Below are 15,961 nucleotides of genomic sequence, written 5' to 3' on the forward strand. Positions count from 1 at the left end.
TCCAGCAGAATGAAATTAAGTGGGAGGGCAGCAGCGGGTTCCAACACACCTGACAGAACTGAACTGTCTTTCAACTAAAATGCCTCTGGCTCATCCTTCTGTCAGCTGAATAGGGCATTAACACCAATTGCCACCAGTAAAACTAGGAAGAACAGCGGATGCTAAAAGCATGGTAGTCCCAGGAGAAGAGGAGGGTGTTGCTGAGGACAGGTGGCACTCAGGACTCCAGGGAATGGAGGATGGTGGCTGCCTCACCCAAACAAATCCATTTCTTCACCCAGGTTTGATAAACAGCTTAGATGCTGAGAGTGTATTTCTTTCTTTCTTTGTCCCTTCTTGGTGGATGGGTGGGTTACCATGAAAATTCAGTAATTCAGGAAGCTGAGTCTCATTACTGATGGGGAACAGGTCCATTTGTAGGATCAGAAATTTTGCCAGGAAGGTTACCAAAAGAAATGTGGAGGTGGCTTCAGGTGGTGACGTGAAGTCCAAAGTATCTACAACACCCAGTGTTCAGCCTTTGGAACACCAGCTCTTTGCCCACACTCTGAAATGAATCGCAGGTAAAGCTCGCAGTTCCGTAAGACATAAGGAGATCCCCATCGTCTTGTAATTAGGAACCTTGCCAACAGCCCAGAACAAAGCCAGAGCTTAATTTTGGATTTAAGCAGCACAAATTGCTTAAGGAGGTTTGGGAATACTGAGGGACTTTGATAATTCCCTTATATTGTACTTATGTCTGTAGTTACAGGAAAGAAATGAAAGCTCACTGGAAATTACTAACCTGTAGTCCTAATTCCCATACCTTGAGACATTGGGAGGTGGTGATGGACAGACACACATCCCACCATCAGAGAGCAGCACAGAACTTCAGGGACCTCTCAGGGAAGCCAACTTCCTACTTCCAGTTGACAAGTGGACTTCACCAGCTGCCCAGGCAGATCTAAAACACTGACCATGTCTCTGGACCCCAAGTCAGTGTTCTTCAACTAAATTTCTGTTAGCCACCTTCAGGCTGCATGACCTTGGGCAAATCACGGAACCTCTCCAATCTTTGTTTTCTTATTCAAAAATGAAGATGAGGACAGAAGCTCAGCGTGAGATCCCTCTCCGTAGACAGGACTTCCTTTCTGTGAGTGGGACCCCCTCTGCAGAGAATAAAGACATGACGTAGGCCCCAGCATTCCTGAGTTCCTGATAGAAAGACAGTAGCCAAAATACACAAACTTTGGGTCTTTTTTTAAAAGACCTTACCTTGCCGAGTGTGACATGGTTAGGAATGCCAGGCTGCTGGGCAGCAGATACATCAGAATTGATTCCATCAGTTTTGCTATCAAACTTCCTGAGAAGAAACTTGGCACCACTTCCCTTTCCCCACCTCCAGGAAGCTCCACCCGCCACTAGCACCTGCCTAAAGGCAAAAGAGAAAGCATGGCGGACACAAGGCACCCCCCCCACCACTGTTCCCATTGCTCATCTTCTAGCCAGACTTGCACCTTAACCTAAAATGTAGGAGCAAGGAGAGTTACTTGCTCCTCCTCAGTTCATTTCCCTCTGTAAAATAATCCCAATAGTAGCTTCCATTTAAAACACTTAACAATAAAGAAGCATTATTGCTGGGTCATCTTTTATCCCAAAGCCAGACTGAGAGTGGATTCCCCTTAAACAGAGGAGCTGGGAGTCCCCTGGCGTAGTGCCTGCCACAATAGGCATCAGCAAGTGTTTATCGACAGAATAAATGAATGAATAGGGAGCATTCATGATTCAAATTATTTAGCAATGTAATCATTTATTTAAAAAAATCTTACTTGAAGCCCAAATGAATTACATAGCCAATCTGGTATCTCTCATTTTACTAGAGATTCTTGAGGTCCCTCTTTGGAGCCTAAGAACAGATAGAAAAACCACAGATATAGAACTATATAGAAGTATGAATTAAATCCAGGGGCACTTTACCGCTGAGTTACATCCCCAATCATTTTATTTTCTTTTCTCTCTTTTTTTTTTTTTTTTTTTGAGACAGGGTCTTACCAAATTGCCAAAGATGACCTCCAACTTGCAATCCTCCTGCCTCAGCCTCCAGAGTGCTGTGAGTACATGAATGTGCCACTGTACTGGCAATATTTTTATTCTTATATTTTGCCTTCTATTCTATATGAAAACATCTATTTTTTTTTTTAGGCAGGGAAAAAAGGTCAATTGAGTTTGCTCAAAGAATATTATCTTGTTTATACCTCATACATTTACATCAAATTGGAATGTCATTTCCAGAAATTACCATGCAATCACACACATTTGTATATTTTATCATTCCTTGAAGCTATTCCACCTACTTGCTTGTTAGTGGAAGTAGTTGCAAAAACAAGCCTGAAGGCAAAAGGATCCTATAATGGATCCTGACTGTACCAAGATGGTATAATACTGTATCGATCTAAACCGGGAACAACCTTATGGATCCCATAGATTCCAGGTGCAGCCAGGACTCTCAAGTAGTTTCTTAGTTGGATAAAAATAATTATGTATTTTTGTGTGTATGAGTAGGAAGGTAAAAATATATTCTTGTGCTACTTACTGCATTAGGAAAGGGGTTTCTACAACCAATGAATTTTAGTGTTGGAAGGTGTATGAGTCTGTCAGAGCTGCTATAACAAAATACCACTGCCTGGATATTGCAGAAATTTATTTCACAGTCCTAGAAGCTAGAAATCCAAGACTGAGGTACCAGCAGGGTTTGTTCTGAGGTTTCTCTCCTTGGCTCTTAGAAGGTCATCTTCTCATCATCTCCTCACAGGGTCCTCCCTCTGGGTATGCACATGTCTGCCCAAAATTCCCCTTCCTACAAGGACACGGGGTGTATTGGTCACCCTAATGGCCCTGCTTCAACTTAGTGACATCTTTAAAGGCCCTATCTCTAAATAGTCACATTTTGGAGTGCTGAGGGTTAGAGCTTGACTATATGAATTTGGAGGGACACAATTCAGAAATTAAAGATACTTAGTACTAAGAGAAGGGAACTTAGAGACCCTCAACTGTGTCTCATTCAATGGCACAACAGGAGATCCCTGATGTTTATGTATTTCTAAGTAACAAATTCAGTTTACAGACTATGATTTCCTTTGTAAAATGTGGTAAATTTTTATTTTATTTATTTATTGATTTTGCAGTGCTGGGGATCAAACCCAGGGCCCCATGCATGTGAGGCAAGTTGTCTACCACTGAGCTATACCCCCAGCCCTAGAATGGTAAGTTTAATAAAAAAAAGTGATCTTGTTGGATCCTTATGAATGGTTCTTTCAAGTGAGACAACGGAGGAGATCTGGGCTGGGGATATAGCTCAGTTGGGATAGTGAAGTCCAGTTGCTCCTGCACACCAGTGTCAAAGCAGACTCAGTGTGGCCACAGCCCAGTCTATATGTTGATCTGTAGCCTAATTTTTGATGTCACTTGCAAATAACTTAAATCTCTGGAGGTTATATCTGAGATGAAGGTCCATATATTTTAAATCACTTAGAATCCCACCCAAGGAGAGTCAGTCCAACCATCTCTTTATAAGACACCTTCCATCAGTCAGTGAGTAACTGAGCCACTGCAACCTCACTGTTGCTACCCCCAGAGCAAGTGACATGTTCCTCCCAGAATGATGTTCCAAGGTTCCATGCCTCTTTAAAGGGCAGTGGAGCAAAACTCTGTTCCTGATGCCATGAATGTTTCTCAGCATTTTCCATTACCACGGTGCCTGTCAGTATTCTATTTTAACTGGAGAATTTGAATATGGTATAATTAAATAATTATCAAAAATAAAACATATACCATATACCATCATTACAGTAGAACTGAGAAATGAGAAAGAGCGAGAATCCCCTACTTCTTTAGAAAGATATGGAGCAGACTTTGATTCGGATGAGAATACATTTATATTTCTGGTGATGATAGAGAATGTTTTAGAAAGTTTAAATAAGATTTTATTTATTTAGTTTTTTTTCCAGTCTCTACAAAAGAATTTAAAATAGCTTACCAACAATTTAGGTACAAAGAAATAGTAAAGTCTTAAATACAGGAGGTTGCCCTGTGGTCCCCCAAATAAGGCAGCTTGGTGGCCCTTGGTGAAAACACCAGGTTCTAAGTTATTTTCTGCCAAAACAAATAAAATACCTTACCCAAAGTGTATGAATCCATCTCTACTAGTGCTAGACTTTTTTACAGTTTGCACATTTTTGAAAACAAGTAAGAGATACATGTGACTAAAATTCAAAGGACCAAGAGCCAAGAAATGTATCTACCTTGTCACATGTCCCCTCCCCAAAGGCAAGAATAGCCAACCTCCTGCCTACCCTCTGGAGCTACTCCATGGTCTATGCTCAAATAGCACAGAGGAGGAAGCTGCCTCTCCACCTCCTTTCCTGCATATTATTTTGGTTGCATTTGTAGGAACCAAATTCCAGTTAGTTTGGAGATTTCAAGCATACACACCCTGTCTCCCCTGGGCCTGAGCCTAGAGTCCACAAACACAGAGACTGTCTGGCTTGGCCATCACTCTTGCCTTGCAGAGGACTTGGCATTCACATAAATGCTGAACAGAATGACTGAACGGATGAATGTGCTACGCTCTCTTTTCTCCTCAGTTCTCTGCTCTGCTCTGTCTGTGAGCCCATCTGATTTAGCTTTCACATCTGTCATCTATCAATGAGATAATATTTTCTGCTGCATAATAAAATAACCTTCTCCTTTACCCGTCTTTAAGTTTCCCATCTTAGTTCTTGTAGGTGGCTGCACTCGGGGGTGCTATTTGCTACATTTTGATAGACCCTACAGTCAACCCACCCCTTTCAGATGATTTCCTTCCTTCTTTCTACTAAGGCTTTGTTTTACGTATGAATTATGCATTCCCACCTAGAATCTTGGCTGCTTTTTGACCTCACTTTGGGCTGAAGTCTTAGGGTCATGGGAATTGGAAATCTGAACTGCATGGAATTTCCAGCTGAAGGAAACCAACCTTAGTGTGGAGTCTTGCAGACCACGTGGCTCGACTCCATGAATGGGCTGCTTTGTTTAGTGACTGGCAGGTCTGTGAGGCCCACTAGTGTAATTAACCAGCTCACTCACCCCGTTGATGAGCACCTTGTCAAAGTGGCCGCCACCTGCCAGAGGGTTCTTCAGTCCTCCTACTAGATACCATCAGCCCTCTTCAGGGACCAAACTCACATCACAGAGCTAGCACTGGGGAGACCTTGGGCTAGCTTCTGGAAGAGGTGTAAGGCCAAGCCTAAGTGTCCATAGCCTCAGAATGTCTATTGAAGAGAATTGGATGCAGCTATTTGGTTGGAAGACAGGACCTGAGGCTGAATTTGGGGAGAAAATATCAAATGTCGACATCCTAGAATGGAGACAGGCTGACACTCTGCAGGGCAAGCGAGGTCTCCCCGTGCCCCAGCTCCTGGCCTCCACTGCTGACGCCTCCACGTAACCACCTCAAACAAACCACTGAGTTTTTTGGTTTCACCCCCTCCTGGAATAGTGGTAACTCTTAATGATGACATTGTTATTTTAAGCTTTCAGAATCAACACAATCTTCATAATTCACTTTATTTTAAATAAAGTACATAATAAACATATTTTTATCAGGTGAATACATAGTATTCTAAAGTAGTTAAAAAGTGGGATCTCTATATACATTCCTTCCCTATATATTGGGATGATATATTTTACTTTTTGTGCTGTTTCAGATTTAGCACTTTCAGAAATATTTCTGAGGGTTTTTTTGGTGTTGTTTTTTACTGCTTGTGTTTTATTAGGTTTAATTCCCCCCATCTCTCCCCTTTCCTCCTCGACCCTCTCTGGTTAGTTTGGTCCACCAAAACATGGTTGGAAAACATGAAGGAAACCCTGCTCCTTAGACATCAGTTCACTGAAATCTAAGTCCGAATGTATTCATTTTCACAATTTCAACCAAGATCGGCAGAATGCCAGGGATAGGTTGTCTGTGTTCCAAAGTGAGGAAGATGTCCCATTCAACAGTGAGTAGATAGTCCTCTAGGGCATTTGCTAACCTATCAAAATACATTAAGATTTGCAGACTCTTTTAGGAGGGCCTCTGCTGGAGAACTGATTCTGCAGTTCAAACAAATGGCCACCAGGTGGGGCAAGTGGTACAATCAGGACCAAATCAGGCTGTAACAAAGTTTCTGTGCAACCCTGAAATGTACATTTTATTTTTCCACTGTAGGATTCCCTGTTAGACAATTGACCCTAAATGGTCTTAGTACAGGCTCTCTAAGTAACCTCATTTACCAAAGCTTTGAATAAGGGAAAATAAACGTGAACTTGGAAGTGTGATTATTTGTGCACCTATCTTCCCCATCACATAGGACACCCCTGGAACATCCTTGTGTTCTGAATGGATTGGTGGCACTTAGGAGAGTGCTCACCCTGAAAGGAGCTCAACAAGTACTTGTTGGATTGAGATTTTTGAAACCAAGAATAACCATCTTGCGGCAATCAGATCCTGACTTGATGACACCCTCCCTGATTGAACTCTTTTCTGGGTCCTTCCTTTTGGGGTGTGTCTTCCTGGTCTGGCAGGAGCTGGCATGCCTCCAGGCCTTGTGCTCTGAGAACCTGCCAGCCCAGAGGAGTGGAAAGAATGTGGAGCTGGCAGGGAGAAGTCCTGCTCTGTGGGCCTAGAGCTAGCCATGTGGGCACTAGTCAAAGACAGAGGTTACACTGTGCCCCTTTGGCTTTCAGCATGAAGCCCACCTGTCCAACCAGTGCACAGAAAAAAAAAAAGAAAAGAAATCAATAATAAATAGCAGGCCCAACTGACTGACGTTGGAGGGGTTTGGATGAATTACAAGCAAGTTGAACTCCCAGCTGGGTGAAGGGGCCACAGTTTCAGTGAGGGCCTTGATTAAGAAGGAAGAGGACATTTCCAGTTGGGATGGGAATGTATGGGAAGACCCTGATGACGCTGGGGATCTCAAGCCCCTAAATTCTGATGAGTCTTTGCTGGTGGAATTATTTGCCCCACTTCCAGCAGAAGCAGCTTCCCCAACCCCTGGGACAGGACCTTCCCACCCCAAGTGGGTCAACCTTGCCAGTTCCTCTGAGAGAGCATGGTAATGACCTCTTCAGGTGCCCACCTGTAAGACCCTAGGGATTCTCCTCAGGACCACTGCCATCTCTCTTGGCTTCTAGGCTTGTAACTAGTTCTGGTTCCTCAAGTCCCCAGAGAAAGGTACCAAGTGTGATCCATGATGAGGTGTGCTATTCTGCAAAAGAATGACTTCCTTTTTTTTCAGAGATGGAAACCAGGGAATGAATGTGGGAATGGGCATACTTAGGGGAGGAACGTGAACTTGGATTGGCCAAGTTTACTCCTGTGGGCCCCCAAGAAGGGATTCTGGATTTAGCATCACGGCTTAGAGAGTGGGCAGAGTGCTGACAGTGTGCTTGGTTGGTTGGCTGGAACACGAATCAAAAAGGCCCACTGTGAACTGAAAACACTCATCTCCTTGGGTTTCCTGTAGATGAAGGGATTTCAATGCTTTGGAAGATGGGAAGGTGTGATACCACGGAATGTATATTTAGTCTTTCTCTTGTTTCCTGGCCTGAAACTCTGAACATACTTAGACTCTCCAAAGTGATAGACTCTTTCCAAGTTAACCAGTCAATGAATGGCGGGAAGTCCCTTGGCAACTTCAGGATCATGAATGGCCAAGGATTCAATCAATCGCGCATACGAAATGAGTTCTCCATAGACGCGCAGAGAGCTTTGGATACCTGAAGTCCCTGGAGAGTGGTGAGCCAGAGTGGGTGTGGAAGCTCGGCCCCTCTTCTCCACACCTTGCCCTGTGCGGCTCTCCATCTACATCCTTTATAATAAACTGGTAAACGTGCTTTGCTGCGTTCTGTGAGTCATTCGGGCAAATTAACTGAAATTGAGGTGAGGTTGTGGGAACTTGATTGGCAGCTGTGGGTCAGAAACACATCAAAAGCAACCTGGAGCCTGGGAACAGCAAATGAAGTGTGTATTGTGGGTGGGTGTGGGGGGGACACAGCCCTCAGCCTGTGGGATCTGATTCTATCACCAGGTAGAAGGTGTCAGAACGGGTGTCCACTGCTGCAGAACGGCTGGCTGGCTGGCGGGTGGGAGAAGGCGCCACACCAGTCAAGGTCACAGAAGTCTCCTGTGGTGATTGAGCTGGGAGAGCTGAGGAAACACGGCATGGGAGTGGATTTGTCATGTGAGACCTACTCGCCCACACTGGGAGGGTCCAGAAGGTGTACCTTTGAGAAATGAGTTGTGAGGGGAGCCCCGGCATGCTGGGAGAGCTCTGTAATAACTCTTTTCTGGAGACCAGACCTTCCAGGGGTAGCCACAACCACTCAACTGACAGTTCTAAATGTAATGGAAGTAGTAGATCCGGGTGGCAGGGACAGCACTCAGTAGCCAACAGTGAGGTGGACCTCGATGGACAGCACTCTGGAGAGTCTGACGCACCCACACTCGTGGCACTCGCTAGATGGTGGTGGTGCTGCCAGAGACGAGGTAGATCGGAAGCCTACTAAATCCTTCCTTGATCTCTACAAGCAGAAAGGTTTCAGGTCAAGGGAACCAAAACACAAATGGCACATGTGCAGTTACGACCCATTTAAATGTGTATTTATGTTTAGCAGACATCTGTGTTTTCCTTCCTTTCTTACTTCCTCATCATACAACATAGGATAAAATGACTTTATATCAAAATTTCAGTACTGTAACTTTCACATAAATGACTTGGAAACTCTCAGCGTGGCTGCTAGAGAAGTAAATCAAAGGGCTGCCTAAGCCTGAATCCAACTTAGGTCTTTAGAAGCAACAATTGAACCTCTTTCTCTTGCTCTACCAGGATAGGAAGGATACAGCACTATTTCCAACCAGTTCCCTAATTAAAATACCTTCAGAGTTGTCATTGTTTTTTAAAGTAGTTACTCAGCTGACTAAATAAGATTACATAGACTCAGCATCTCTAGGAAACCATAACAGGTAGAATATGGAGTTAGAAATGTTATTTTTAGCCCATATATTACAGCAAGAGATTAGCACTTGTGAAATTAGATTGTTGAAAAACTGCCTCATGAGGTTACTGAATTTCTTTATAGACCCGAAGATACATGAATCTCTGCACATACACAGATGAAAGTCCACACATTTTTTGTCAGGACAGTCATTTTGCATAAGATTCATTGGTATCTAAAACTCAAATTCAAATTCATTATGTGTTTGTGCCACTGGTGATTTGAATGACTTTGTGATCAATCTCAATTGCATAGGTTTAAAAAAAGATTGTTTATATGATTTTTGTTTGTTTGTTTAGGTATGGGATTAAACCCAGGGATGCTTAACCACTGAGCCACATTCCCAGTTGTATTTATTTTATTTTGTTACAGAGTGTCTGTAAATTGCTGAGGCTGGCTTGGAACCCCTGGAATTAAAGGAATCTGTCACCACACCCTGCTAAGTTTACAAGATTTTTTTTTTTTTTTAATCCATGTCCTCATAAGACTAAGCCTTGATAAACAGGTAAAAAGTCCGATAGATAGGCACAAACTATTTTTAAAATAGTTTTCCTAAAGATCAGATTATTTTGAAGTTATAGAAATCATATTATTCTTTTTGTTTCTTTTAGTAACATCATTGTTTGGTGCATTACAATTGTTCAAAATAACAGCCTTTGTTATTACACATTGGTACCTTCACATAACCTAATTTGGGTTATTAGATTTCCCAGTACCTTCTCTTACTCCTCCCTCTCCTCATGTCTGGAATCACTTATTATCATCCCTGAGAAGGACATGAAAAAAGGAAATAAATTGCTGGATGACAGTTCTTCAGTGCCAAGGATCATTCAAAGTATCACCTACAGTGCATTGCTCCAAAATTGGGGCCAGAGACGAGGAAGCTACTCTGGTTAACTGTTGCAGGGTTTGATCAGTTCAATGGATTTTGGTCTTTGTTATATTTTGCCTGTCCCAGATAAAAGTTTTTCAAATGGACAAGCTAACCAGAAAAGCTGCTCCAGTCCCTTCTGTCCAGTCTAGTCTTTCTTACTCTAAGCAAATCATCCTAATGTTCCTCCCCAGCAACTGAGGAAACAAAGACTTATGATAGACATGAAAGAAAACTCCATTTTTTTATATCATTTGATACTCACTCCATGTCCATAAACTACTAAAGTGTTAGGGTCTGTAAACAAGTCAGGATGGCGCCTGGCATTTTGCCAGAGGGAGTGGTTTGTGAAGGAACGCCAGGGAGCCTTTAAGTGTGGAGATTCCTTATTGGTTGACTGCTGTATCTAGTTTATGTTGATTAAGATAAGCTGTGTGGAATGTATATATACCCCTCCTGTCCTACAATAAACAGCTCCCACTCCTGCTGTATCAATGTACACAAGTTGCTCCTCACACCCCGGTTATTTTGCTGCAGCCGGACTGTGGCACTAAAGGTTTGCAATAAATCATCTCAAATACTATTTCATCTGTGCTCATAAAAAGTAGACACATTTTAATTGTTGGAACCTTTTACCTCTCTTGGGACCGAGGCCATTATTGGTTGGTGGCTGAGGTGGCCTCATGGGTTCTTCCAGAGCATTTCCGTATACATGACCTGGCTGGATTGGTGTTCGCAGGCTTTTAGCCTCTGCATGGGCTTTTGACCTTCGTGCTGCCTAATGGTTGAATCTGAAATCTTCCTAGGCCCCTTAGTGATAGTGACGTACCTGCCCCTTCTTCGTTCTTCCTACTGTCTCTTCCTACTCCCTCCTTCTATCACTATATAAACTTGTCCCTGACAAAATAAAGTTGAGACTGTTGCACCTTCTTGGTTGTCTCCTCTCCCGACTCAGTGTGATTGTGGGCCAGGTTGGGTGGCAGGCCAGGTTGAGATACTTACCCTCTAGCTCAGCCCAGGAGAAGCTAGTGTGCTTCACTACCTCTGTCAGAGGGTGGTTCCCACGGCTGGTGCCTTGGAGAGGACAGGCTGATCCTGCCTGCCTCCCGTGTACCCTTTGTCACAGGGAGCGACATTAATGTGAGACCAAATCAAATCCAGGGATAGACATTAATAGAATATCTCAAATAAGTATTTAATAAAAAGGCTAGCAAATTCAGGGTCTTTAATGAAACTTTAATAAAATTTATGAGACAAGGAAACTGAAAGCACAATATTTTCTTAGGAACTTTTCTGTTTGGTGTTATCTTCTTTACAACATAGAAGCTTTTCCTAAGAATGCAGGGAGTATGAAATTTCTAAGGCTCTCTTGCTGTTTTCTCCATTAAACCCCTGTCTTAAGAATCTTGAATCTATATTAATCTTTGTAATTTTCTGGCTACCTATATAACATGTTTTTCTCAAGCATGCAGTGAGGTCGCTGTTTCCAAGAGCTCTTCAATTCTGAAATATAAGAAGTGTGTTTCCAGGCATTGAAACCCAAAGTCTCACCTAGACACAATGGAGTGAGCAGAATACATAAAAATCTCTCCTGACAAATCTGAACTCTGCTTTTCCCAACCATGTGAAGTCTATTGGAAGAAGATTCCAAGTAATTTGGCACGTCGAAGCAAAATATATACTTTGATATTCTTCTCAGGAGTTAGCCATGTTATGTTGCAGGAAGGCAGATTTTAGTGCTGAATTTCTGATTGTATCCCCCCAAAAGTTGTTCCAGGCATATCATGCAAGAATGTAACCTCCAAAAAATAAATTATAAAGGGAGAAAATTAGACTTCAGAAGGCTGGATAATATTTGCATGTTCATGCATTTTACCACACATCAGACCTTCTTCCTTCTTCCTTGCTCTGATGTGAAGCATGTGCTTTCATTTTTCATTTTGGCTTAACATGTTATCATTTAATAATAATTCAGTAAATATACTTAGAACAAGAAAGTCACCTAATGACTCATGTCTTAGGGATGGTTTCAAAAAAAATTAATTGTGCATTTTGTACCATAGAGTATTCCCAGTGTTTCCTAGAATTGTTGCAACTGATGCTGGAAGCTTCGAAATAGAGCAGAAGGCATAAGGTCTGTGGCTTGTGACCCTTCCCAAAGTATGTAAGATCGGTAGACATTGAATGCAAACAAAAAACTATGCATCATTGAAGTTTTTCCTGTCACTAAAATGCTAGCAGAGCTCAAGGAATTGTGAGTCCCTTTTTCTATAGTACAGGAAAAATAAGAAATTTCAAGACTTGAGTTACCTACAATTTCTGAGAACGTACCTTGGTACTTAGAAGGTTCTCAACTTAAAAAGAAATGTCATCATTTTCCATAGCATTTGGAAACTTTCCATAGGTTGGAAACTTTACTCTCAGAGGTCATCAGTTCTCAGATATTTATATGTTTTGAATACTTAGCCAATCTGACTTTGGGATGCATCTTCCAGTTGTTGTCTCAGTGATTTTGTTCATGCCTAACAACTGATGGCATCTTAATTTTGGTAAAATAATGTAAATGTTAAGGTGAAATTTAGAAATAAGAAAGGAAAAGCTGATATGGGTAGCTACTGGGTGTTTTGTCTTCCTTTTTTTTATTTTTGTAAAGTGAAACAAAAGATAAACCAAAAGTTTCTATCTTAAGTTAGGTAAAATCAAAGAGGAGAAAAAAGAAGATAATATAGCTAATACTTCACTGCCACCTGTAATTTCTAAAACAACTAAGAGCATTTTTATTAAAATTAACTTTGTTGACATGTATATTAAATTATAGAGTAAATATTAAATAATTCAATCTATATTATATTATTTAAATTTACTTTGTTAAATTGTATTAATTTAAATGAAATTTAATGAATTTTTAAATATAAATCATACTATAATTCAAGTTAATCAACAATATCAGTTAATAAAATAAATGTAAATCAAACAATAGTATTAATAAAAGAAATTTAAACAATACTAATTAATAAAGTAAATTTAAATTCGATTAATTTATATTAAATGATAATATAATTTATATTTTAAAATATATTAAATTTAATTTAAATTAATTTTAATAAAAATGTTCTGAGTGGTTTTAGAGACGACAGGTGTCAGAGAAGTATGTGCTATGCAATCTGCTTTTTCTCTTCTCTGATTTCACCTACTTAAGATAGAAACTTTTGATTCATCTTTTACCTTAGTTTATCAAAAGTTTGTAACTACTACTATTTTAAGCTTTTCATCTTTCAAAAACTGTTGTTAGCTTATTTCTCTCCCCAACTTGTTTTGATCTACTGTTGTATAAAATGTGTTTATAAGAATTATTGTAGAGCCCCCAATAGTATGTAGATAAACAGTCCAGATATTTAATGATGCATTCTTACTAATTAACTTTTGCATTGGCAATGGATCATGTGATCCCACTTTGGGGTTGACTCATAAAAATACTCTTCCTTCTGGACATATTTAACATCTGGAAAACTGGATTAATGTGAAGTGACTTTTCTGTAGAAGTGGAAATAAGCAAAATGGATAGGGGTCATAGAATTGGGATTCAAAGCATCTTAGAATTTATCCACTAAGCTTCATGTTTAGGTCCTCCCCGTTGGAATTTTCCCTTGGCAGTTGTACAATGTTATCTTGGATAAAATAAATATTCTCAACTTTTTGCAACATTATATTTGGTTTTCATGTACTCTAAATCTGAGACCTCCTTCTTATGGGTTGGATTGTTCTTGTTTCCTGTAATTACATGTATCATTTTTATCTTAATGCCATTAAATTTAAGAAATATTATTCTTTTTTTAAAAAAAGAGGTTGGAACTAATGGTTCAAGAATGCTGCTCTGTACAGTTGCTCACAAAATTACATCAGAATTGATGACTGGTGATGATTAACTGCTACATTGGAACAAAATTCTATAAACAAAAAGTGCTACAAAAAACAAAACAAATTTTTAAAAAAGTACTATGGCAAAAAATCACAACAACAAGAACTCAAAAAATAAAATAAAATGCCTAGTACCTATACACTTACATACACCCGCTTTTTTGCTTTCTCTTACTGACACCACCATGATCTTTATGCAACAACTGCTCCATTTTGTCCTTTGGAATGTCCAGAATGCTCCCCATCAACTGCAATACTTCAAGACGTTTGCCTTTTGGTGCCTTGAAATGACCGATCAAAAGGTTTCTCATGAGGACCTTGTCTAGTTTTCCTTCTGTGCTGTTGACCAAAGTGGACAATTTCTGTTGTGCATGGTCCAACATTTCTTTTCGGAGCTCGTTTTGTTTTTTCAGTTCTTCCATCTCTTCTTCCTTGAGATCTAAGTCTTCTCTCAGTTTGGAAGCAGAATCCAACATAGCATTTGCTTCATGCAAACGTTCCTGCAATGATGATACTTCTCCTTCTAGCTTTTCGGCCTTGTTCTTCCATTCAGCTACCAACTGTTTTTCTTTGGCTAGTTCAGCAGAATGCATAGCTTTCTCTTCTTCTTGGGAGTGCTCTAGGTTACTTGATGACAGGGCACACTGCCTTACTCGTTCCTGGCAGAGCGAAAGCTGCAGTGCATTCTCATCCCTCTGTTGAGAGACCAGACTCAACTGTTCCTGCAGGGACTCTATCTGCACCCTGGCTTGATGACTTGCCTTAGAAGATGTAGCTAGCTTCTCCTCCAAGAGTGTGACTTTCTGTCTCAGTTGAATCTCTTTGTCTTCCGCAGCCAATATTTCCTGGGCGTAAGACTCTTCTGATTCCAAGAGCTGGCTGCGTAGCCTTTCTAGCTCCCGGTTTAGGCGTAATTCTTGGTCCTTTAAGTGTTGAACCTCTTTTGTTCTTAGGATTTTTACTTTGGTCTCTTGAAAAATATCAGAATTCAATGTTTGAGCATCTCCTCTTTCTCCAGGCAACTGGGCTTTTATTTTTTCAATAGTTGTCTGCAAGTTCTTAATCTCCTCCTCTTTGTCTAAAAGTAACTGGCTATGCGCAGCATTCATCTGCTCATATTGGTACTTCAATTCATCCATTTCCTCCTTCTGCTCCTGTAAAGACTGAAGTAGTTGCATTTTACGCTGGTTTTGATTTTCAATTATATTCAGATGGTCTTCAATTTCATCTTCCAGATGATTTTTGACTATATTCAGTTGAGATACCTCCAATTCTAGTTCTGTGATAGCATCAAGAGCTTTAGGCTCAGCCACTGGTACAGCTTGATTTTGCTGTTCCCTAAGTGTTTCCAGTTCGAATTGCAGATAGTTGTTTTCTGCTTTCATGTAGGTAAGATTTCTGTCCTTTCTTTCAATGACTTGCCTTAAAGTTTCATTTTCTCTTAAGGCCTGAGAACACTTATCTAAATCCTTTTGTAGTTCTGAATTTTTTTCTTCGAGTTTTTCAATAAAAACTTCTTTCTCATTTAGGACTTGTTTCAATTGCTCCTCGTCTTCTATATAAGATGCCAAAATTTCCTCCATTTCTTTTTCATCAGCAGTCATTTGCTCAATATTCTTTTTGAGTCCTGCTATTTCAAAGTCCTTCTCTTGATTGAGTTGCACTACACACTCGTGTTTCAGCTGTAAGGCAGAGGTATTCAAATGATGTGCATTGGAGAGTTCCTGAATAGTCTGCCTGTGATTATTTGCTTCTTCCAACAGTCTTTTTTCTGCCTGGTGAAGTTTGGCTTCTATCTCTTCTTTGTCTCTTTTTAGAGTCTCCATGATAGTGTCTTTTTCTTGAGAGATTTGATTGTTAGCAGCAATAGATTCTTCCAACTTACGCCTTACATCTTCACGTGCTAAAATCAACATTTCATTTTCTGTTTTGAGATCAATAGCAACTTTCTTTAAATTTTCATTGAGCTGTTCTACTTCAGAAAGATTTTGCCTTAAGTTGCCAATTTCTGCTTCCCGTTCTTTAAGCATGTCATCCTTACAATGACTGTTAGAGTCTTCATTCAGAGAACTTCGGTACTTACTCTTCAATCCAGACAGCTCATCTTCAATTTGTCTA

At 40.5% G+C, this 15,961-nt stretch overlaps 1 protein-coding gene and 1 long non-coding RNA gene across 2 annotated transcripts in view; one reads left to right on the top strand and one right to left on the bottom strand.

Annotated features, from left to right (window-relative positions):
* The window catches only part of LOC143641809 (thyroid receptor-interacting protein 11-like), a 55,209-nt gene that overhangs the window by 37,791 nt on the left and 1,457 nt on the right, over window positions 1-15,961 (bottom strand). Inside the window, exons 2-5 of the mRNA XM_077109629.1 lie at window positions 8,452-8,580; window positions 8,063-8,183; window positions 7,777-7,966; window positions 1,255-1,411 (exon numbers count right to left, since the gene is read on the bottom strand). Coding sequence (XP_076965744.1) covers window positions 1,255-1,411; window positions 7,777-7,966; window positions 8,063-8,183; window positions 8,452-8,580 — 597 coding nt within the window. The remainder of the gene's footprint in view (window positions 1-1,254; window positions 1,412-7,776; window positions 7,967-8,062; window positions 8,184-8,451; window positions 8,581-15,961) is intronic.
* Window positions 447-7,893, top strand: LOC143387738 (uncharacterized). The gene is made up of 4 exons (XR_013089909.2): window positions 447-1,132; window positions 2,024-2,089; window positions 3,165-3,242; window positions 6,366-7,893. It is a non-coding gene; the product is annotated as an uncharacterized LOC143387738 (long non-coding RNA).

Source organism: Callospermophilus lateralis, chromosome 6 (genome assembly GCF_048772815.1).
Source record: "Callospermophilus lateralis isolate mCalLat2 chromosome 6, mCalLat2.hap1, whole genome shotgun sequence".
Taxonomy (NCBI): Eukaryota; Metazoa; Chordata; class Mammalia; order Rodentia; family Sciuridae; genus Callospermophilus; species Callospermophilus lateralis.